At 41.1% G+C, this 22,890-nt stretch overlaps 1 protein-coding gene across 3 annotated transcripts; it reads left to right on the top strand.

The window, feature by feature from the left end:
- Positions 1-1,094: 1,094 nt before the first annotated feature.
- On the top strand, positions 1,095-22,819 carry LOC115138459 (inverted formin-2-like). 3 transcript variants are annotated; one of them, XM_029675321.2, is made up of 23 exons: positions 1,095-1,306; positions 6,180-6,591; positions 7,976-8,091; positions 8,575-8,734; positions 12,925-12,958; positions 13,215-13,356; positions 13,489-13,621; positions 13,788-14,288; positions 14,463-14,605; positions 14,727-14,788; positions 14,881-14,983; positions 15,122-15,207; positions 15,408-15,508; positions 15,785-15,855; positions 15,957-16,064; positions 16,217-16,287; positions 16,399-16,519; positions 16,675-16,839; positions 16,970-17,072; positions 18,442-18,594; positions 18,923-19,687; positions 19,971-20,024; positions 20,857-22,819. In XM_029675321.2, exons 2-22 carry the CDS (start codon positions 6,195-6,197, stop codon positions 20,021-20,023), a joined length of 3,588 nt encoding a protein of 1,195 aa, XP_029531181.1. In that variant the 5' UTR covers positions 1,095-1,306; positions 6,180-6,194; the 3' UTR covers position 20,024; positions 20,857-22,819. The 3 variants fall into 3 exon arrangements, with proteins under 3 accessions (XP_029531181.1, XP_029531182.1, XP_029531180.1); XM_029675322.2 differs by lacking the exon at positions 19,971-20,024; XM_029675320.2 differs by having other exon boundaries at positions 18,923-22,819.
- The last annotated feature ends 71 nt before the right edge of the window (positions 22,820-22,890 follow it).

The following is a 22,890-nucleotide window of genomic DNA, read 5'->3' as shown; positions in this document are numbered from 1 at the left end:
TTAGGTGCCCTGGGGCCCCAAATGAGTTAGTCCAGCCCTGTAAACAATGCCAGTCTGTTCAGTTCCTAGAATGATTTAGAGCTTTCTGAGAAGAGAACAACAATCACACACCCACACAAAGACAGGGGCAGACTGGCCATCTAACATTTCGATCAAATGCAAGATGGACTGGTCCGTTTTTGGCTTATTTGTACTGTCTACATTTATTTGCATGTGTTTTATTTTTTTCTGATCATTATCTGGCTAATAATGGGGGCCTCAAGGAAAGAAATGGGTTAGAAATGCCAAAGCCGATTTCTGGTCCCAGTCCGCAAAGCATACACATGTGTGTGTAATTAACTCTACGATTGATCATTTACCAGTTCTAAATGATGAAGTAGTCAATCAAAGAGTTACTCTATAAACGAGAAATGCATTTACTCAAACCAATGAATAGATGTATTAGTTATGAATGAATTAACACTCAAAACAGTAACAGCATACATGGAAGACATGATACTGTCACGTCCTGACCATAGAAAGCCTATATTTTCTATGGTAGAGTAGGTCAGGGTGTGACTAGGGGTTTTAGTCTAGGTTATTATTTCTTTGTGGGGTTCTAGGTTTTATTTTCTATGTTAGGGTTTGTGTATGAACTAGTTATCCTTGTGTTTTGGAGCAATGATGGATAGACTTATTAAGCCTGGTTTGGCCCTTGGTTTAAGATAATTATTATCATTAATCTTCAAACTAAGTTAGGCCTGGCCGCTTGGGTTTAGCACGTGGGCAGGGTAATCAGGCTAAGAGACTGTAATCCTGAGGCAGATAACGTTTTTGTAAGCATAGCTAAGTGACATTCCAATAAGAAACTGTAGGCCTGCCTGGTATCACCTTTTCCCATGGAGACTTTTGAACGACAAGATTCCTATGAAATAGAATACAACAGAATATAGTAGGCTACAAAATAGAATATGATATATTGGCTACTTTATTGCAACCTGTTGAGACATTTGTCTTCTACCTATCTCAACCCCATGCCACAATAAAGCATGCTGTCCAGCTGGGCCAGCTGAGTTCAGGGCGTGGGAGGGGCCATCCAGCTGTGCCTGCAACATCGTCACACTCATGTGTAAACTGCAAGGAGATCCAGGTCCAAACTGAAATCTTCCTAACCATCCCCATCCATTTCCCACTACATACATTGCAGAGCGGTATCCTGGTAAAGTACGAAAGAAAAAGGCGCGTGGAGGCTGGAAAGGGACGTTCGTTATCTGGCCACAATCGGAGGACGCGATTCTTCAAGTGGTTATTTCTGGCATAATCTCAGGTAAAGCAGCGCAACTGGAAACGGTTTAAATTGAAATGTATTTTAGCGCATCGGTAGGCTATTTATGAGAACTTCAGACAACGACCTGTTTAGATGTCTTAAAAGGGAAATGAGTGTTCTGAAGGCAATCATTCCATTAGGCAATCTAAACGAGTTATCGGAATTCGCCATTATAAACCGCGGACAGGAGCGCAAAATAAAGACGGTCCTAAAACATTGGAATCCTCCGGACTAGAGCAGGCTACTTCACATGATTTTCAACCAGAAACATATTTTCACATCTGTTCCAAAGAATAATCTAAGGCTACTGACAAAACATTATCTACCTGTAAGGCCTATTGAACATTTATCCAACAGATGGCAGTTCATCCTTATTGGCATCACATCCCCCATTATCTCCTATTTATCATAACATATTGTTACAACAGGAGTGAATATCCTGACATAATGCATATTCATCTTTTTGGAAATGGTCAAACATTCTCTTAATATTTCTCATAGAATGGAGGACTGCTTGTGTGTGATGCAGGACAGGTTACATCAGTGGAGTCAGCTGGTCCCTGTTAACAGAAACACAGACAGATGTGGTCCAATAGAATATAAATGAAAGTTATTACAAATGTAATACATTTGTTACATATTCACATCCAGCTAATAACATCATTTTGGGGCGGCAGGGTAGCCTAGTGGTTAGAGCGTTGGACCAGTACCCAGAAGGTTGCAAGTTCAAATCCCTGAGCTGACAAGGTTCAAATCTGTCGTTCTGCCCCTGAACAGGCAGTTAACCCACTGTTCCTAGGCTGTCATTGAAAATAAAAATTTCTTCTTAACTGACTTACCTAGTTAAATAAAGTTAAAAAATGTATGTTGCATTGAACTGTTTAACAGTAACAAGGTTGGGATACACTGCCCAAATTCTGTTGGAGACCTCAGCCCCGTTTACATTAGGCTCTGCTTATTATATACATATTTTTAAACATTTTAGTAAATTAGTAGTGAGTGCAGACATTTACATACTTTCTTCATACTTTACATCAGTCTCTGTGGGCCCGTTCATGCAAGCAGGAGTGCAGGAGCATCGCATGGTACCTATATGGATTTATTGTTCAAGGCAAGTCACGCTCAAAGTCATCATTAGAACCAGGATGAGAGGGCTCTGAAATATCACTCTGTATAATTGCCACTAAGAAAAAGCAACCCACTCAGGGCTTTGTGACTCACAGCATACCCTCATAGCTGTGGAGTGCAACAGTATTCACTGGGCTATACTGCAGCCCTCAAAATGCATTGCCATAACAACATGGTCATAATGTCTGAAAGTCCATGGCCAAATATCTGAGATTATAAAAACCAGAATCAAGACCATGAGAAATTATTCCTAATAGTTCTGTCAGACATCTGCTCTGGTGAACTCACAGGTCTGAACTTATAGGTCTTAAAACATTGTCAGTCAATAACATCAACAGGATTTAAATTCAACCACAGGCTACTAGTTCTAGAAAATGAATACCAGATGTGAAGAGAGGGACATGGCCAACACATTGGCTTGTTTTGGGCAAATATGTTACAGATACAATTATGCTGAATTTAATGTTTAGAAATGAAAGTGAGATGTTATCAATGACAATTCAAGATTTTTTACAAGAGTTCCAGGGAGCTCTGTTTTTAAATAAGCTTTTCTTATGGCTTAATTCTGCATTATAAAAACACCACAGTCAGCTAAACTGCAGGCAACAATGTTTGTTCAGAGACAGTTCTGAGGCATCATGGGTCTCTCTCTCTCAAGTCTGGCATTCCAGTTAAAGGACAACAAATAAGATAGATTCCATAAACACTGGGTTTCATCTGGTTCAATTCTTATCCCAGCCCCGGTACATGTTACTGTTTATTTACTCTCTTCTGTTTGGCTTACACAAAATCCCCCTGCTCTCAAGGTGGTACGAATAAACTAATAGATTGTGAGACTCTTTCCATGGCAAATGCAGACATATCTACACTGTATATGTTGGCTGAGTTCTTACAAGGAAATAAATGCGGATCATCTTTCTTATATAATAGCACTCTATTTTTACAGTAGAACAGTGGGTTTGGTGGGTTGGTTTGTTTGAATGTAGGCAGCTTCCCTTGAGTACAGGAGGAGTGTATTCCTGACATGCAGTAAGTAAGCCAATGTGAGTTGTGGTATGTGGGAGCTGTCACTGAGCTCATGTTAATATTGGTTAAAGTAGAAAAATGTGCAGAAGCAACAAGCTAATAAAGAATGTAATTGTCATCATTTTTATTCAGATGATCCACGGTTGGTCCTGCATTGAGAACCAGCAGTTTGTTTATTAACAGATGCTCTCTCTCTCTTTATAACTGAGGTCAGGTCAGAATTGTGTGAGAAATTACATTTTAAAAATGAACATTGTTGTGGCATCATGTTTGTCTTGTGTTTCCTGTCTCAGGAAAGTCGTTCCCTTGTTAGTTCCTACTGAAAAGCGCCTGACCCATGTTGGAAAGTCCTGCTGACTGTCCTGCTACCTAATGTTAATGTCATTGCATTTCAAATGTACTTCCCCTGTGTCCATGACTGTGTCCATGACTAATGTGGTGGAATTCACCTGGACTAAAATGTTCTATTCCCCAGTGACCCTACAGTACATCACTCTGTGCAGATGAATAGATTGTAAATCCTTGTTAGAATGTGTTCAGATGCTTGTTGAGTATAAAACCCATTAGTCGTCAGAAAGCAACCAGTGAAGCAGGAGATATTCCTCTCATTCTGTAGCTATTGAACAGAGCTCTTTTATGGGGGATGAGAAAGCCTATTGTCAAAGGAAATTGTCTTCCTGGCTTGCTCGGTAACACTGTCGCACTGGCAGTCCAAGTCAGAGAGAATCAGCCCCGCCAAAGTTGAAGCCGACAAATTATTTGCCAAATGTGTCTGGAACAGAGCAGCTCATTTTTCGGCCTGTTGAATTATCGGGAACTTGAGAACTGAATGGAAAGTTGTAGGAGTTTACAGTTTGTTACATTTTAGAGTTGACTTTAGTTCCATGTAAATTCCCACTGTGGTGGAGTCTTGTCATCAGTACCCAGTTTTGACTCACTTGACATTCTGCTCAGTGAGTTTCATGAGAGACTTTTACATAAAACACCACACAGAAACATCACTGAAATAGCCCGGATTCCTGAGCTAAGCCATGTGTTGTGTAGATATAGAGAGAGGGAGACGGGGGCTTAGAACCATCCATAGTACTCCATAGCTGCAGTTTTGCTGTTTATATGTATTTGCCTTTCCAATGCCATCTGTATAGGTTAGTCTTGCCAAGTGTGAAATAACTAATGTTATTGAAATAAGTAACTCATTTTGGGAGGAGAATTATACCTCTACAGTTATTCATTAGATCAGATGTCTGAGATTATAGATGAATTATTTATAGATTTAGGCTCATTCCCTACCCTGTTATTTCTGAGTGAGTGTGGGAGCTTGCAGGGGATGTTGTGCGTAGGTGAGGGTGGGACAGGTTGATACAAAGAGCCATATTCTGAGCTAAGGTTATGCCAGAAAAGGTCACTTGTGTGATCAATGTGTGCATTTGCGCCAATTCAGCCAGTTTTGCTAAAAGACCAGATGAGCTAAGGGATATCCTGGGTGATATTTTTCGCTTCACAATGATACTTTTGTTTTGCAGCATATTACTCAAAACTAGGTTTGCAAAGCTACTGGTAATTTGCTAAAGCTAAATCTATCGTAACTTTGGTCATTTATACTTGAAACCCATTTAATATGGTATTCATTTTTTATATCTGTGTCCATATTGTCCACGAGTTTCGAGTAGATAGACCATATGGTTCAAGAGAAAATAGCCGAATTAATGATCAAAGCTTCTAATCAACAATGGTATCATTTTCAATGAACTCTGAAACTCTTCCAACTATTTACTTTTTTTCTCAGCTCCCACCAGTTTGATGCCGGAACATTTACAACAAATACATATTGACATAGTAAAATTCTGAAACCTTCATATTAAACACCAATGGTATTCACTAAGGTGAGGGTTTATATTTGGGATCATGATTTACAGCTTTGTCATTCCATTTTTTATTTTAATTTCATATATTTTACACATGATGAGTCCCAACAAAGGGCCAGAGATAATTACAGACACCTGTAATAATCCCAATAGGGCCGCCAGATATATTGTGATAGATTACATACAAAGATACCAAAAAGATACCAAAAATGCTGGTGGTTTACTGGTAAAACTTCTCAAGTCTCCAGTAATATACCCTCCCTTTGCAACTCTACTCAAAATCTTGTTCACAGTTAGATGTAATTGAAAATAAAGTATATACACAGAATATAATATATCTCCCATAAAGATACACTGAGCGTCATGTGCCTGTCTTTGTGTTTGCTGTTGATTAGCTGACAGCGAGTCCCTTCCCTTTTACTACAGGATTATGTTTGAATGTTTGGCAGGACTAGTAATGACAGGACTGCTGACATATCTTTCACTTGTCCCACAATGTGCAGAGCTGTCATTTCCTATGAATGTGCTATGTTGAGATAAAGGCATGAATCCTTTAGCCAGGATATATTTATGCAAAGGCCCATCTGCAGGTCAAATAGTATATGGTTTGTTTGCAAAAAAAAACATCCCAATAACATTTTGACCATCAAAATATAATGAACTCTCCACCACTTTCAGCACTTTATAGAAAACAGATGTATGTTTACATTAGACTCTATCAAACAAAACTGCAGTCCAGCAAACCAAAAGTCTCACCATGACACTGAATTGAACCTCGTTCCCTTCCCTCCACAAACCCTCTGCCCATCACCATGTCAATTCATTAATTAAACTACCTTAACTTCCCTCCACAGACCCTTTCCATCGCCATGTCAGTGAAGTCGGATGGGAAGAGGAAGTGGGCGACAGTGAGGGGCCATCTGGGCTCCTCCCAGGACTCAGACACCCAGCTGGAGGCCAACCTGGAGAGTGCAGACCCAGAGCTGTGCATCCTCATGCTCCAGGTGCCCAGTGTGGTCAACTACTCTGGGCTGAAGCGTCGTCTGGAGGGCAGCGAGGAGTCCTGGATGGTCCAGTTCCTGGAGCTGAGTGGGCTGGACCTGCTGCTGGAGGCCCTGGACAGTCTGTCTGGGAGGGGCTGCTCCCGCATCGCAGATGCCCTCCTGCAGCTCACCTGTGTCAGCTGTGTCCGGGCCGTCATGAACTCCTCGTCTGGGATCAACTTTATCGTGGAGAATGAGGGCTACATCCGCAAACTCTCCCAAGGTTCGACAGCACCTAGGACTGAGGAGATATACAGTGTTTTAAAGCTATGGCATCACACACACACACCTTCCACGAGAGGTTCCACGAATTAGCCTTTTATATATATATACACAGTATATATAGACACTCAGTGGCCAGTTTATTAGGTACTTTGAGGCATGGAAACGTTGCTTAATTGGTATCAAGGGACCTAACATGTGCAAGGAAAAAATTCCCCACACCATTACACCACCGCCACCAGGCAGGATTGGGCCATGGGCTCATGCTGCTTACGCCAAATCCTAACTCTGCCATCAGCATGACACAACAGGAACAGGGATTCGTCGGACCAAGCAATGCTTTTCCACTCCTCAGTTGTCCAGTGTTTGGGATCGCGAGCCCACAAGAGCCGCTTCTTCTTGTTTTTAGCTAATAGGAGTGGAACCTGGTGTGGTCATCTGCTGTAATAGCCCATCTATAACAAGGACAAAAGAATAGTGTTTTCCGAGACCGTTCTGCACACCACTGTTGTACTGCGTCGTTATTTGCCTGTTTGTGGCCCACCTGTTAGCTTGCACGATTCTTGCCATTCTCCTTCGATCTATCATCAACGAGTTGTTTTTGCCTACAGGACTGATGCTGACTGGATGTTTTTTGGTGGTCACACCATTCTCTGTAAACCCTAGACACTGTCGTGCATGAAAAGCCCAGGATCTGGCCATTTCTAAGATACTGGAAATGGGGAGCCTGGCATTGGCAATCATACCATGCTCAAGGTTGCTTAGGTCACTCGTTTTGCCAATTCTAACGTTCAATCTGTAACTAAATGTTGCAATGCCTGTCTGCCTGCTTTATATAGCAAGCCACGGCCACGTGACTCACTGTCTGGAGCGAAACATTTTCGTGAACAGGTGGTGTACCTAATAAAATGGTGTGTGTGTGTGTGTGTGTGTGTGTGTGTGTGTGTGTGTGTGTGTGTGTGTGTGTGTGTGTGTGTGTGTGTGTGTGTGTGTGAGAATAATACTTAATAATTAGTATTCAGTTGTACATAATTGTAATCCAATATAAAATCAACCCCACAAAATACCTAAGTAGATTTAGGAATTTCAAAGAAGTACCATGGCAACAGAATTCAGGTCAGATATAGGCCATTGTTTCAGACACAGTGTATGGAGGGGGACACTGTGTGGAGGTTACAGTGCATTGCAACATCTTCCCACACACTGACAAACTTATCACAAACAAAACACTTTTTTGTAAAGGTAAGTTCACTTTACATTGTCTTAAGATGAGCCATAACATCCTAGAGGACACCAGACAAGGGAGAAGGAGAAAGGTAGGAGGGAATATGAGGACAATGACCATGTGTACACTGGCTGATGTCTGTGACTTTGTCTTATCACAGCCTTGGACACGCCCAACACCATGGTGAAGAAGCAGGTGTTTGAGCTGCTTTCTGCCCTGAGCATGTTCTCCTCTGATGGGTACCGTCTGGCCATGGATGCCTTGGACCACTACAAGGCAAGTGTCATACAGCCAGACAAGCTGTCACTGATTGACAGAGGCTATATACCATGCACCTACAGAATAAGTGGCCAAGTTCTGATTTAGGAAGGATCATGAGAGAAAATTAACAATGCTAGAGGAAAATTATAAATAACAATCTGTGTGCTTTTGATGAAAATGTACTGAAATCAGATTACGGGTTTTTTGTAACATGCTATTTCAGCTCAAAGGAATCTCATTAAATAGGCAAATTAAAGTCATTTTTAATCAACCCAGACATTACTGAAACAACCATATGCACCTAGTAATGCCCTCGAGTGTACATGTGTTGAAATGCTGAAGTGACCGCTTTGGGTTTTCTAGCAATGTCCGTAGTTGTCAATACTTTGATAAATGTTACTCACTGATCAATATTAGAGCATTATGGGGATAGAAGCTGCCTCACACAGCAGGAGTGAATGACATACAGAATGACTCATGTGTTACTTTGGCTCCCAGGGTGTGAAGACCCAGCAGTATCGCTTCAGTGTGATCATGAACGAGCTGCAGGCCACAGACAACGTGCCCTACATGGTCACCCTCCTCAGTGTCATCAACGCCATCATCTTTGGGACAGATGACCTGCAACAGAGAGATAAGATGCGCAAGGAGTTTATTGGTACAGCGCATTGTGTATCTTCACTACTCAGCCACTCAGTTCATCTGCAAGGTCACACAGTGGCACATTGTTAATAACAAAAAGGTAGTTTCCCTATTGAGAAACACCAGACAAATGGGAATGAAAATAGGCCATTTGGCAACACTTCCATTACTAATGTATGTCACTGTGTCATTTTAGCTATATGCCTGCTTGCAATCTGTCCCCTCCGAGTGAGCGTCGGCAGAAATGACAGTGAAAATTAGGTTAATTTACGGTTCTGATTGAAAGTTGAAAATATGTATTTTCCGGACATTGAAAATACATATTTTACAGACTTTGAAAAGACGTCATTAACATATGTTAAAAATACTTATTTTACGGACATTGAGAATACATATTTTACAGACTTTGAAAAGACGTCATTAACATATGTTAAAAATACTTATTTTACGGACATTGAGAATACTTATTTTTCCGGTCATTGTTTCTATGGCCAAATTTCAACCGTACATAAATTCACATACAGTACCAGTCAAAAGTTTGGACACACCTTCTCATTCAAGGGTTTTTCTTTATTTTTATTATTTTCTACAATGTAGAAATAATAGTGAAGACATCAAAACTATGAAATAACACATATGGAATCATGTAGTAACCATAAAAGTGTTAAACAAATATTGTTTATATTATATTTGAGATTATTCAAAGTAGCTACCCTTTGCCTTGATAACAGCTTTGCACACTTTTGGCATTCTCTCAACCAGCTTCATGAGGTAGTGAAAGACCATATTATGGCAAGAACAGTTCAAATAAGCAAAGAGAAACAACAGTCCATCATTACTTTAACCTCTACGGGATCGGTGTCCCCCCCTCAGGACGGTTGAGCAAATGTAGGCTAATGTGATTAGCATGAGGTTGTAAGTAACAAGAACATTTCCCAGAACATTGACACATCTGATATGGGCAGAAAGCTTAAATTCTTGTTAATCTAACAGCACTGTCCAATTTACAGTAGCTATTAAGGTGAAATAATGTCATGCTATTGTTTGAGGAGAGTGCACAGTTATGAACTTGAAAATGTATTAATAAACCAATTAGGCACATTTGGGCAGTCTTGATACAACATTTTGAACAGAAATGCAATGGTTCATTGAATCAGTCTAAAACTTTGCACATACACTGCTGCCATCAAGTGGACAAAATCGAAATTGTGCCTAACCTGTAATAGTACATTATGGCCTTTCTCTTGCTTTTAAAATAACACATTTTTTGTCTTTGTATAATATTTTACCAGATCTAATGTCTTAAATTCTCCTACATTCATTTCCCATTTCCACAAACTTCAAAGTTTTTCCTTTCAAATGGTATCAAGAATATGCATATCCTTGATTCAGGTACTGAGCTACAGGCAGTTAGATTTGGGTATGTCATTTTCGGCGAAAATTGAAAAAAAGGGTCCGATCCTTAAGAGGACATGAAGGTCAGTCAAGCCTGAAAATGTCAAAAACTTTGAAAGTGTATTCAAGTGCATTCGCAAAAACCATCAAGTTCTATGATGAAACTGGCTCTCATGAGGACCGCCTAAGGAAAGTAAGACCCAGAGTTACCTCTGCTGCAGAGGATAAGTTCATTAGAGTTACCAGCCTCAGAAAATGCAGCCTAAATAAATGCTTCAAGGAGTTCAAGTAACAGACACATCTTAACATCAACTGTTTAGAGGATACTGCGTGAATCAGGCCTTTGTGGTCAAATTTCTGCAAAGAAACTACTAGTAAAGAACACCGATAAGAAGAAGAGACTTGGTTGGGCCAAGAGACACGAGCAGTGGACATTAGACAGCTGGAAATCTGTCCTTTGGTCTGATGAGTCCAAATTTTAGATTTTTGGTTTGAAGCGCCATGTCTTTCTGAGACGCAGAGTAGGAAAAAGTATGATCTCCGCATGTATGGTTCCCACGGTGAAGCATGGAGGAGGAGGTGTGATGGTGTGGGGGTGCTTTGCTGGTGACCCTGTCAGTGATTGATTTAGAATTCAAGGCACACTTAACAAGCATGTCTACCACAGCATTCTGCAGCGATACGCCATCCGATCTGGTTTGCGCTTAGTGGGACTATAATTTGTTTATCAACAGGACAATGACCCAACACAGGCTGTGTATGGGCTATTTGACCAAGAAGGAGAGTGATGGAGTGCTGCATCATATGACTTGGCCTCCACAATCACCCGACCTCAATCCAATTGAGATGGTTTGGGATAAGTTGGACCACAGCGTGAAGGAAAAGCAGCCAACAAGTGCTCAGCATATGTGGGAACTTCTTCAAAACTGTTGGAAAAGAATTCCAGGTGAATCTGGTTGAGAGAATACCAAGAGTGTGCAAAGCTGTCATCAAGGCAAAGGGTGGCTACTTTAAAGAACCTCAAATATAAAATATTTTGATCTGTTTAACACGTTTTTGGTTACTACATGATTCCATATGTGTTATTTCATAGTTTTGATGTCTTCACTATTATTCTACAATGTAAAAAATATATACATTTAACCTTGAATGAGTGGGTGTGTCCAAACTTTTGACTGGTACTGTGTATCTACATGTCAATGAAGAAAGCATTCTATCACATTCAACATTTTGAACTACAATTAAAATAGGAAACTGGAGCAAACCAAAGAGTGCAGAATGGAATGTTTATTTTTCCTCCCATCTATCACGTTAGCTTTTTCTATTTTAGCTGATTCAAAAGCTTTAGAACTGGCAGTGATCATGTTCAGAGATTTCAGACACAATTTAAAAAACAACAACAACAGAACACTTCAACTACAATAATATTCTCAATAACGGTTACAGACACGTTTTTCTTGCTATGACTGTGAATAGGGGTTGTTTATTTACCTTAGTTTAATGCACTGACTGTAAGTTGCTCTGGATAAGAGTGTCTGCTAATGGCCCAATATGTAAATGTGAAAAGGAACACTTTCAAATCATGCTGGATATTATTCTAATGAACCCCGCCCCGAAGAAGACCACGTTTGGTCAGTCTGGACCAAACCTCTATGTCTTACAGGTTGAGACAGCACAGTACAGTGCAGCACAATACAGTAGAGCACAGCAGAGTTTAGTTCAGTATAGTAGAGCATATTGCAGTACATTAGAGTTCAGTACAGTAGAACCCAGAATGCTGTACTTTACTCTAATGTGCTCTAGTATTCTGTACTCTACTGTATTGTACTGGACCATACTCTACTGTACATTACTGTATTCTACTGTACTGAATAAATACTCTACTTTACTGTACTGTACTGTACTTGTGAATCATAGACGTCTATGTTCGAGCCAAATCGAGGTCGGTTCGGGCCTTGCATCTATGGAGGTTGAAATCAATTCCGGTCCAAACCGGACCAAATCTGAATAAGTTATTGACGTCTATGTCCGTCCCCGCCCTGGCCCTGATTTTTAACATCCACAGACCAAAGAACGACATCTGTCTGGCCAGGACGGACGACATCTGTCTGGCCAGGATGGACAGACCAAATTTCAAGATCTTTTCAACTGCACAGACTTCGGTGTCGAAATGGTGCTCACTGGGCTATCTCGTTCCTAAACACTTGAATATTGGGCAAACCTCAAATATTTAGGTTTGAAAGTAGGCCTATTCATTTGTATTTGACATAGATGGTGGTACCGGAATCATTTTTTGTTTTGGGAAAATCTGTGTTTTATCTGGGAAATCAAGATTAGGTCTATAGAGATGTGTGCTGAATTTGTTGAAGAAATATGGGCATAGTAGTCCTATCAACATTGTATGTACAATATTATGGTTCTTGACAGGTTACAGTATTGTCCAGGAACTGGCTTCGATGTAGGCCTACCTTTTTATGATGGCAAATTAGCTGCAATCAGAAGCCAACAACAGAAGCTCGTCTGAAGTCTGTCAAGTTGCCATTCACATCCTTTTGTGAATTTGGCATTCACGGAAAATGTGTAATTTGTTAGAAGTCGTTCCACATCCTCGCTCCACTGCGGATTGATTAATTATATCCTAAATCGCTCACCTGTGATCAAAATCACACGCTGATTCCCATCACACAAATTCATGTTTACATTCCGTGGTGTTCCAACTTTTTAATAGTACAAAGTACGAAACTGATCAATTTGAAAGTGGATCGTTGTTTTTATCACTGCCTTATTAAGTGCACTGTTTCTTTTTTCCAGGATTACAGTTACTTGATATACTGCCCAAATTGAGGTGAGTGCCTTGACTGACTTCCTCAATTTCATTGTGACTTTTTTGTTGTGTGCAGATAAATTAAATGCCCATGCATTGGTCAAGCACATGAGCACGTAACATGAGTGAAATGTTCAACAAAACTTGTATTTATTTGAAAATTAGTTAATTTACTTGTTGATTTGATGTGCAAGTGGGAAGTACACATGTAAACGTAGCCTACTTGCTCATTAGGCCCTTTTGAATAAATTACTTGGTGTGTGTGTGTGACCTCCAGAGATGAGGAGGATGAAGACTTGATCATTCAGTGTGAAGCGTTTGAAGAGGCTATGGTTGAGGATGAGGAGGAGCTGTTGAGGGTCTATGGAGGCATCGACATGAGCAGTCACCAGGAGGTGTTCACCACCCTCTTCAACAAAGTGAGCACAGCCGTCAGCTGCACGGCCATAACACTGCAGGCCACCTTCTCTTAACATCAAGGCAAGTCTAGTAAACAATTGAATTACAAATGCACTTTAATAAGGTTTGGTTGTGTGTTGGTCCCCCTCCAGGTGAGCAGGTCTCCGTCATCCCTCCAGCTGCTGTCCATCCTACAGGCCCTGCTGCTGCTGGGGCCCGACAGGGCTGACATCTGGCAGACCCTGGAGGCCCTCACAAACAGGGCCATACTGCTGGATCAAGACTGTGAGTCCTCTGAGGAAATTATTTGTCTCCTAAGAGAGTTTTGGGCAAAGGACTGGAGTCTGGGTGAATGTAGACGAAGAGCAAAAGTGCATAGAATATTTTGGGGGGGTTACATGTAGGCAAAATTCTGTAGATTTCAGTGTTTGTGTATGATTCTGTGCTCCAGCTCCAATGGACTCCTGTGAGACTATTATGCAACGCCTGGTGTTCTCCAAGCGCAAGACTGCTGGTGTCCATGCTGTGGATGGTCTGCCACCCAAGAAGATTGATAAGGCTGTTCAGACTGATAAGGTGGACAATGACCAAGAAAGACTGACCAAATGCCCCACAACCTCCCAAGTGTCTTCTGTTCCACCACCCTCACACCCTTCCCTTCCTCCACCCCCCGCTCCGACACTACCACACACAGGAGGTGGAGTACCCCCACCACCTCCGCCTTTACCAGGGATGGGGGTGCCCCCAGGGTGCCCACCCCCACCCTTGCTCGCTATGTCAGGCATGCCTCCACCACCACCACCACCACCACCTCCTCCTGGAATGGGTGAGATGGGGGTGGCCCAAAGAAGCCAATCCCTGGGGTGTGCCTGTTCTGCCTCCTCCAAGGCAGGCCGCTGCCCCACCCTGAGGATGAAGAAGCTCAACTGGCAGAAGCTCGGAGCTGTCACTGGTGAGTGAATAACCTTGGTATCTCTCTTTAATTAACCTCCCCTTTGTTTACAGAGGCAGTCTTCTCTATTTCAGAGGGGGAAAGATTGTCTGATAGCACAGCATAGAGAATACTTGTATTAGATCATTCCAGATGTGTTGTGGTTATTCTCTCCCTCCTTTCACAAACACACAGATGGTCATTCCATGTGGACCTCTGCTCAGAAAGACGCTCCTCGGGAGCCCAACTACTCCAGAATTGAGCAGCTGTTCTGTCTCCCGGTGACCGAACACAAAGACAAGGGGGCAGCTGCTCCTGTCAAGAAGGAGCCCAAAGAGGTGCACTGGTCAACACTCACTAGAGCTCTCATATCTGGAGCACACCAAAAACATGGCTCATTATGAATCCTAAAACAACAACCTCCCTAACAACATATTTGTTCCCCTCTTCTCTCTACAGATCTCCTTTATTGGCGTAAAGAAGAACTTGAACTTGAACATATTTCTCAAGCAATTCAAATGGTAATGTAATTGATCATTTAAGTTGGTATCGATTTCAATGTTGTTTTTACAACCATTGAGCTGATGTTTTTTCTCCATGCTCCTCTATCTAGCTCACATGATGAGTTTGTGTCCTTGATTCAGAATGGGGATCGGACTAAGTTTGATGTGGAGGTGTTGAGGCAACTTGTTAAACTCTTACCTGAGAAACATGAGGTTGGTATAAGGAGTACTTTCTTAATTTATCTTCATATATAAAACAGGGTAATGTTTTATTTTTTTGTATAAGTTAAGCATTGAACAATATGAGGGTAATGACTGAGCTGAAGTACTCTCTTTTCTTTCTCCATCTAGATAGAAAACCTGAAATTCTTCCAGGGTGAAAAAGACAAGTTGGCCAATGTTGACCGATTCTACATCTCTATCCTGGCTGTACCATGGTAACTGCTATTCCTCTCCTCGCTTTCAATATTTCTGGCACCTCACAGGATACTTTATGTGGAGATGATTCTGGTGTATGTTTTCGTTTGGCACTTCCTTGAATTGTCTTGCTTAATTCCCTATGGCATCTCTCTCCCCTCCCTGTACCATCCCTACTTCGTATCCCCTCTCCCTCTCTTTCTCTCGTGTCCCCCCACAGTTACCAGCTGAGGATAGACTGCATGTTGCTGTGTGAGGAGACGGCCTCAGTACTGGACATGCTCAAGCCCAAAGCAGAGGTGGTTGAATCAGCATGCCATTGTAAGACAACACCAACTTCCATGTATAAACACTCATGTTACATTGACTGCCTTATTCGTCAATTAAATATTTGTGAAAACTATCAGAGGACACTGTAAGGCTCATTGTGAAAATATCAACAGAGCGAGACTAACTATGCAGTTTTATGTAGACCAAATTGTTGCTTGTGCTGGAAATGTTGTTTCTATTCCAGTTGGAGATGCAGGTCCATTGCATCATTGTTTTGACAAACATTTTGCGTCGAACATTTCAACATTAAAAAAATGTCCCCCCCAGGTCTCAGAGTGAGCACTCTCATGCCCAGTTTCTGCAGGCTCATCCTTGATGTGGGAAACTTCCTCAACTACGTAAGTAAGGACTCTCCAAAGGATGACATTCTACTCACCCAAAAACATGCAGCACTTATGCAGTCCGAAGAGCTCTAACTCCTGATTCTGTTTGTTCACAGGGATGTCACACAGGAAACGCTGAGGGCTTTAAGATCAGCTCCCTGCTGATGCTAACTGAGACTAAGGCCAACAAGAGCCGCATTACCCTGCTCCATCACATTCTGGAGGTAACACTAATCTAAATGAGGATGTGCTTTTCTGAGAAGAAAAACAACTGTGTGGTCAGTGCTCCTCACAGAAACCAAACAGACTTCACATGGACAATCAAATCAAAGTTGGAAATCATAAATAAAGTCATGACTGACCATTCTGTTTACAGGAAGTAGAGCTGAACCACCCAGAGCTGTTGTACCTCCCTGACGACATTGAGATTTGTGAAAAAGCAGCTGGGTATAACACCCTTTTTATTTAAAAAAAGACATGTATTATAAGCCCTGAAATTGATACATAAATGATACAATTACATACCAAAACATTTGTATATTTATTTTTATCCTTCAGAATCAACCTGGACTCCATTCAGGCAGAGGCCAGTGCCTTACTCAATCGACTGAAAGAAGCATCAAAGAAAGTCTCTATCTCTGTGGACGATGTAAAGCAGCAGTTCACAGAGGTGTTTGAGGTATGAAACCAGTGAATTAGATTCTATTGTGGTTCAATGTATCACAATATTGACAAGTTTGTGGTTGTTTTAAAACTCTTTGGAGGAGATCAATCAACTATACAAATGTGTTATTTAATAAGGCAATGGTTCAACTGTTTGTTTCCCTCCCCAAGAAAAACCTGGAGGCCTGCCGAGATTTGGAGGACAGTTTTTTGGAGATTGTGAGGAAGAAGGGTGACCTGGCCCTCTACCTGTGTGAGGATGTCAACAATCTTTCCCTGGAGGAGCTTTTTGGCACCATCAAGACCTTTAGGGGACTTTTCATCAAAGCCTTAAAAGTCAGAGGAGCAAGTTTAGATGACTGCAAATAATGAATACTGATTTCCATCACTAGAAAACTGAAGATAAACATTTTCTAAGGAGTGGTTTGGCGTAATCGCTTTCTCAATTTTCTATTTATACCCACAGGAAAACAAAACCAGAAAAGAGCAGGCTGTGAAGGTGGAGAAAAGGAAGAAGCAGCTTGAGGAGGAGGAATCCAAAAGACAGAAGGGGGAGAACGGAAAAATAAGTGAGTTCTTCTGATATGCAGTGGCTTGCGAAAGTGTTCACCCCCCTTGGCATTTTTCCTATTTTGTTGCCTTACAACCTGGAATTAAAATAGAAATTTAAAATTTGGTTGGGGTTGTATCATTTGATTTACACAACATGCCTACCACTTTGAAGATGTTTTTTTTTTTTGTGAAACAGAAAACTGCTCCAGCTCCTTCACGTTGGATGGGTTCCGCTGGTGTACAGCAATCTTTAAGTCATACCACAGATTCCTAATTGGATTGAGGTCTGGGCTTTGACTAGGCCATTCCAATATATTTAAATGATGCTGTCACCAGCATTATGCTGGTGTTCACGGGGTCATGAGTGGTGTTGGGTTTGCACCAGACATAGCGTTTTCCTTGATGGCCAAAAAGTTCAATTTCAGTCTCATCTGACCAGAGTACCTTCTTTCATATGTTTGGGGAGTCTCCCACATGCCTTTTGGCGAACACCAAATGTGTTCGCTTATTTTTTTCTTTAAGCAATGGCTTTTTTTCTGGACACTCTTCCATAAAACCCAGCTCTGTGGAGTGTACGGCTTAAAATGGTCCTATGGACAGATACTCCAATCTCTGCTGTGGAGCTTTGCACCTCATTCAGGGTTATCTTTGGTCTCTTTGTTGCCTCTCTGATTAATGTCCTCCTTGCCTGGTCTGTGAGTTTTGGTGGGCGGCCCTCTCTTGGCAGGTTTGTTGTGGTGCCATATTCTTTACATTTTTTTATCATGTATTTAATGGTGCTCCGTAGGATGTTCAAAGTTTTTGATATTTTTTTATAACCCAACCGTGATCTGTTCTCCACAACTTTGTCCTTGACCTGTTTGGAGAGCTCCTTGTTCTTCTTAGTGCCACTTTCTTGGTGGTGCCCCTTGCTTAGTGGTGTTGCAGACTTTGGGGCCTTTCAGAACAGGTGTGTATATTCTGAGATCATGTGACAGATCATGTGACACTTAGATTGCACACAGGTGGACTTTATTTAACTAATTATGTGACTTCTGAAGGTAATTGGTTGCACCAGATATTATTTAGGGGCTTCATAGCAAAGGGGCTGAATACATATGCACCTACCACTTTTCAGTTTTTTTCAGAAATGTTTTAAATTTCACTTCACCAATTTGGACTATTTCGTGTATGTCCATTCAATGAAATCCAAATAAAAATATATTTAAATTACAGGGTGTAATGCAAAAAAATAGGAAAAACGCCAAGGGGGTGAATACTTTTGCAAGGCACTGTATCTCCTCTGTCATTTGAGTCCAACTATGTTTTGTATTCACACTAAGATGATATAGCATAACGAGCCATGTGGTATCTTGATATGACTCTTTCTCTATCCTCTAACACCAGTCCGTAAAGGACCCTCACCACAGGACGATGGCTGTATTATCGACCACCTTCTTGCTGACATCCGGAAAGGCTTCCATCTCAGGAAGATGCGGCCCAGGTGCGAAATGGAAAGCCCCCCCTCTAGTGAAATGAATAGGAAAATGGGCCAGCCTGGTAAGGACAAGATGCCTCTGACCCCGTCCCGTCTCCAACTCCACTCCTACTCTCCTGCACTGAACCATAAACAGGCTTTGCCGCTCCATCTTTGTGCTTCCGTTTGTGATTTTGTGCAGCCACTACAACTACCAATTACACTTGCTTAATTTCATCAAGAATGTGTGCTTGGTCATGCTTCTTTGTGTCTTTTCTTAAGAAACACCACTTGCTAGATTCAAACATTGCCTGCTTTTAAGAATGATGACATGTTTGGAATGCCTGGTACAGTAGACGTGCTCTTCCTACCTGTCTTCATGCATTAACAGAACCGCCTTCTCCACTGCAGGATCAAGTGTCAAGCATGTAATAGAAGAAGCCAAAGCCTCTGTCTCAGAAGCCTCTAGCACTCCCAGTCAAACTCAACCCCAGGCAGAGGAGAGGGCCCCAAGAGAAGGAATGAACGAATGCCCCAGCAAACCCCAAGAAAAAACAGCTTTTTCCAGCCTTCCCACAACCAATTCACCAACACAGGAGATTCCGGGAATGGGTGTCCTAAATAACACTCCAAGCATCTCTACCTTCACAGATGCAGACCTGCCTGAAATCAACCTGATGGTAACAGAGGACTTGATGCCTGAATGTCCACAGAGCAATGGAGAGAGTCACCTTAATGGAGCCCGCACACTTCCTGTCACTGATATGGACATGATGATAGAGAGTAATGGTGAAAGCAACCTGATAGGAAAAACCATTGGCCAAGATGAAGTTGGAGGTAAGAGCAGCATTATGATGGTAAAGACATTAGGACAAGATGAGGCTGGGGATGACATGATGGTGAAGATGGTGGCACAGGATGAGGGTATAACTAATGGACACCCGGACACCAATGGCAGCACAGACACCAATGGCAACACAAACACCAATGGCAACGTACCTATGGTCAGTGCTGCAGAAAGTGGACCGGCGTACGATGTGCCCGATGGAGTGGACTCTGAAGATCTGCTCTCATCAGTGTCCAAAGCTCTGCCTGCCTCTGCATCTGAAACCCTAAAACCAGAGGATAAAAAACAGCAGAAGCTCTTTAGAAGAAACAAAAAGAAGAGTAATGAAGGTAATGTATTCATTCATTCTAATAAAGATCATGTTTGGAACTGTGGTCTCCTGAAGTGTCTGAGAATCCAGTTTTTTTGGTATATGGTTTTATTGCATTTTACATGACATGTTCATTTTGTACTGTTGTTTTAGCTGTGAACTTTAACATTTTAGCATGAATGTACAATTTTTGGAAAACCGATCTTAAAAGCCTCCCATTTACAACACCTTGAGTCCTGTCATGATCATCAAGTAGTTTGTTTTTGGTGTTGTCTTTTTTCTTTGACTCTCTAAAACACCAGGTAACACTGGAAATGGACACCCTAAATGTAAAAAGGGGTGTGTGTTGCAGTGAGGTAGGTCAAACAACTGGTTTGAAAACTAACTGGTGCAAGCAGGAACATTTTAATCAACCCATCAGCACCAAGCCATGGTTTTAATTAACAGACGTGTGTTGGCCTAAACAGGGTCTGGTTTGACCTGATTTGTGTCTTGTCCTGCTTTTAACACTCTCTTATTCAGTAAAAATCTATCAAATCCCTGCTAATCAAATTGTAAGCCTGTCATCATGACTCAAGATGAACCACTTTGTGTGAGACCTCTCTTGGCCACTACTTTATGCACTCTTTATCAGCCTGAATCATAGTTTTATCTTATAAAGACATACAGTACTTAGCCTCAAACTGACACCTCTTAAGTGCCACAATTGAAAAATCATTATCATATCCAAGTTAACTTCACTGTCATACTGAGCTTTTCAACTTGTGACGGCCTCACCGGGAAGACCTTCCTCAGCACAATTTTTTTTTTTTGTGGAGTTTTGCTGTCATGTTTTCTGTGCCTCCATACCCCTATGTTACTAAACTGTCCACCCTCACAACAACCGAGTTAAACTACTAATGCAATGCCTTTTTTTGTGCTTCCTGTAAACTGTCCTTTGTAAGTTTGACTTTGCTGAAAGCTTTAATGATCTTGAAATTGATGGAACCAACAGCACTGAATTTAATTTCCAAAATAATTGTATTCATCAGAAACATTATAAAACTGTCCATTCTCTTCAATGCCAAGATCCACCAAATGCAGTCTTTGGTATCCCACTTTGTTTGATATTATCTGCATACTATTTTAAGTAATTGGTATGTCATTTGATTTGTTCAATCTATTAATTTTACTATTTAATCTCCCTAGGCAATTCCCGGAAAAGGAAGTCAAGAGGGAAAAGAAAATGTTGTTGATTTTTCCATACATGGTTTCTGCACATTGTAATGGACTACATCAGGGGTAGGCAACCCTGTTCCTGGAGTGCCGCAGGTACTGCAGGATTTTGTTCCAACTAGGCACCATAACAGGGGTGCGTTCAGTTCGCTCAAACGTTTGCTACATTGTGAACGGTTTGTATTGAACTACACGTTTTCCCAAAATGTTCTTGTACTTTCTTGAACAGACTTTGAGATACGTTTGCTCCGTTCGGTGAGTGTGCTGGGGTGTGGCTTGACGCAACAAGTGATGTATTTAAAGGGACGCTGTGCGTTTGAACCCATAACCCAACTCCTCCCCGTTTGTCAACTGGTTGTTCAGTACAGCATCGTTTCCATTCAATTTAATGTTCTGTTACGTTTTTATGTACTGAACACAGCCCTGACCAACTGAGCTAATTGATCAATTTAGTGATTGCTCCCAATTTATCACACCTGGTCTTCCAGGTCGGTTAGATTTGTGGCACACCAGGACCAGGATTTCCTACCCCTGGATAACATTATATTGAACTAAATTGATTCATCCAAGAAGATATTAGCATGGTCTTCCTTCCTTTGATAATTTTGAGTTCTTGAAACATTTGTGAAATAAACAGGAAAAAGTGCTATGGTTCCCTGGCCAGGTTGATTTGTATTCTACCAAGAGGCTGTTGTGTTCCACAAGGCTACTGTTTTTAGTCTCTGCACAGCCTCAATCCCAGCAAATTTACTCTGTCGCTGCAACCTGGTCTCAGAGCATTTCGTATTTTTCTGTACGTAAATCCGAGGCACCATTTATTATTGTATGTTTCGTATGGTATGTATTAATTTGTGGATGTCCATTACCCATTTTGTATGATATTTTACAAATTACAATTTGTATTATATGTTACAAATTTACAAAATGTACAATATGTTGCGAATCTGCGAAAGGTATGATATGTTACAAATTCTGTCTAGGTGGCTAACGTTAGCTAGCTGGCTTACATTAGCTAGGCTAGGTGTTAAGGTAAAGTTGAGGTTTAGGAGTTAGGTTAAAGGGATATGGTAAGGGTTAGCTAAAATGATTAGGGGGAGGGCTAGCTAACATGTAAAGTAGCTAAAAAATGTTGAAAAGTTGCTAAAATGCTAAAGTTGTCCGTGATGGGATTAGAACTCAAAACCTCTTGGGTTTCTAGACGTTTGCGTTATGCCACCCTGTTTTTGACCAAAGTAGCCGTCTGTCTTATGTAACCATACCTAACATATCATACTAATTTGACTGTCCTGGATTTACATGTACGTCTAGTCTATGAGACCAGGCTGGGTCAACATTCTGTCACTTTATGTGTTCTATATTGAAGCATAAAAAGTGTATGTAGTTTGTTATTGTTTTGTATTTGTTGGAATATAAAAACACAGGCTACATTTCCAAAGCTATAAATAACCTCCAGCACAGTTGGAACCAAATTCGTGTCTATTTCACAATAAACTTTGATAGTGTGTTGGTTGGAACAGTTGTGCTGAAAATAGTATTCCAGTCTTTTGTGAATGTCGTGAACATTTTTTAAACGTTTTGATTCCACACTTGGCATATAGGAAAAAAAATATCAGCTTTCTTCCTGCTGTTATCAATAACTAACTTATTTCTACAATTATCATTTACAATACAATACACGTGTATTAAACCCTGAGGGGCAATTCGTTCAGGACTGACAGGGTTCTTCAGTAGGACAAACACACAGACAGTATAATATATGAACACTTAAGGCATCAATTAAAAATGTATGGTGCCATTTTTAGTAAGTTAATTAAGCCCTGGAAGTTTACTATCTCTAGAAATGTGATAGCTTAGACGGTGCCATGTTAGCAAATAGACTAACAGAATTAGGATCGAATATTGATTCTGGAGTATAATAAAAGATGAATTCACATTATGAGATTGCCTTTGTCTTTATTGATATCAAACAAGTATTTATGGAAACGTGGACTTGGGCGACAGTGCTGC

Source organism: Oncorhynchus nerka, linkage group LG12 (genome assembly GCF_034236695.1).
Source record: "Oncorhynchus nerka isolate Pitt River linkage group LG12, Oner_Uvic_2.0, whole genome shotgun sequence".
Classification (NCBI taxonomy): Eukaryota; Metazoa; Chordata; class Actinopteri; order Salmoniformes; family Salmonidae; genus Oncorhynchus; species Oncorhynchus nerka.
Note: the sequence above shows the minus strand (reverse complement) of the source record. Positions and strands in the feature narration are given on the sequence as shown.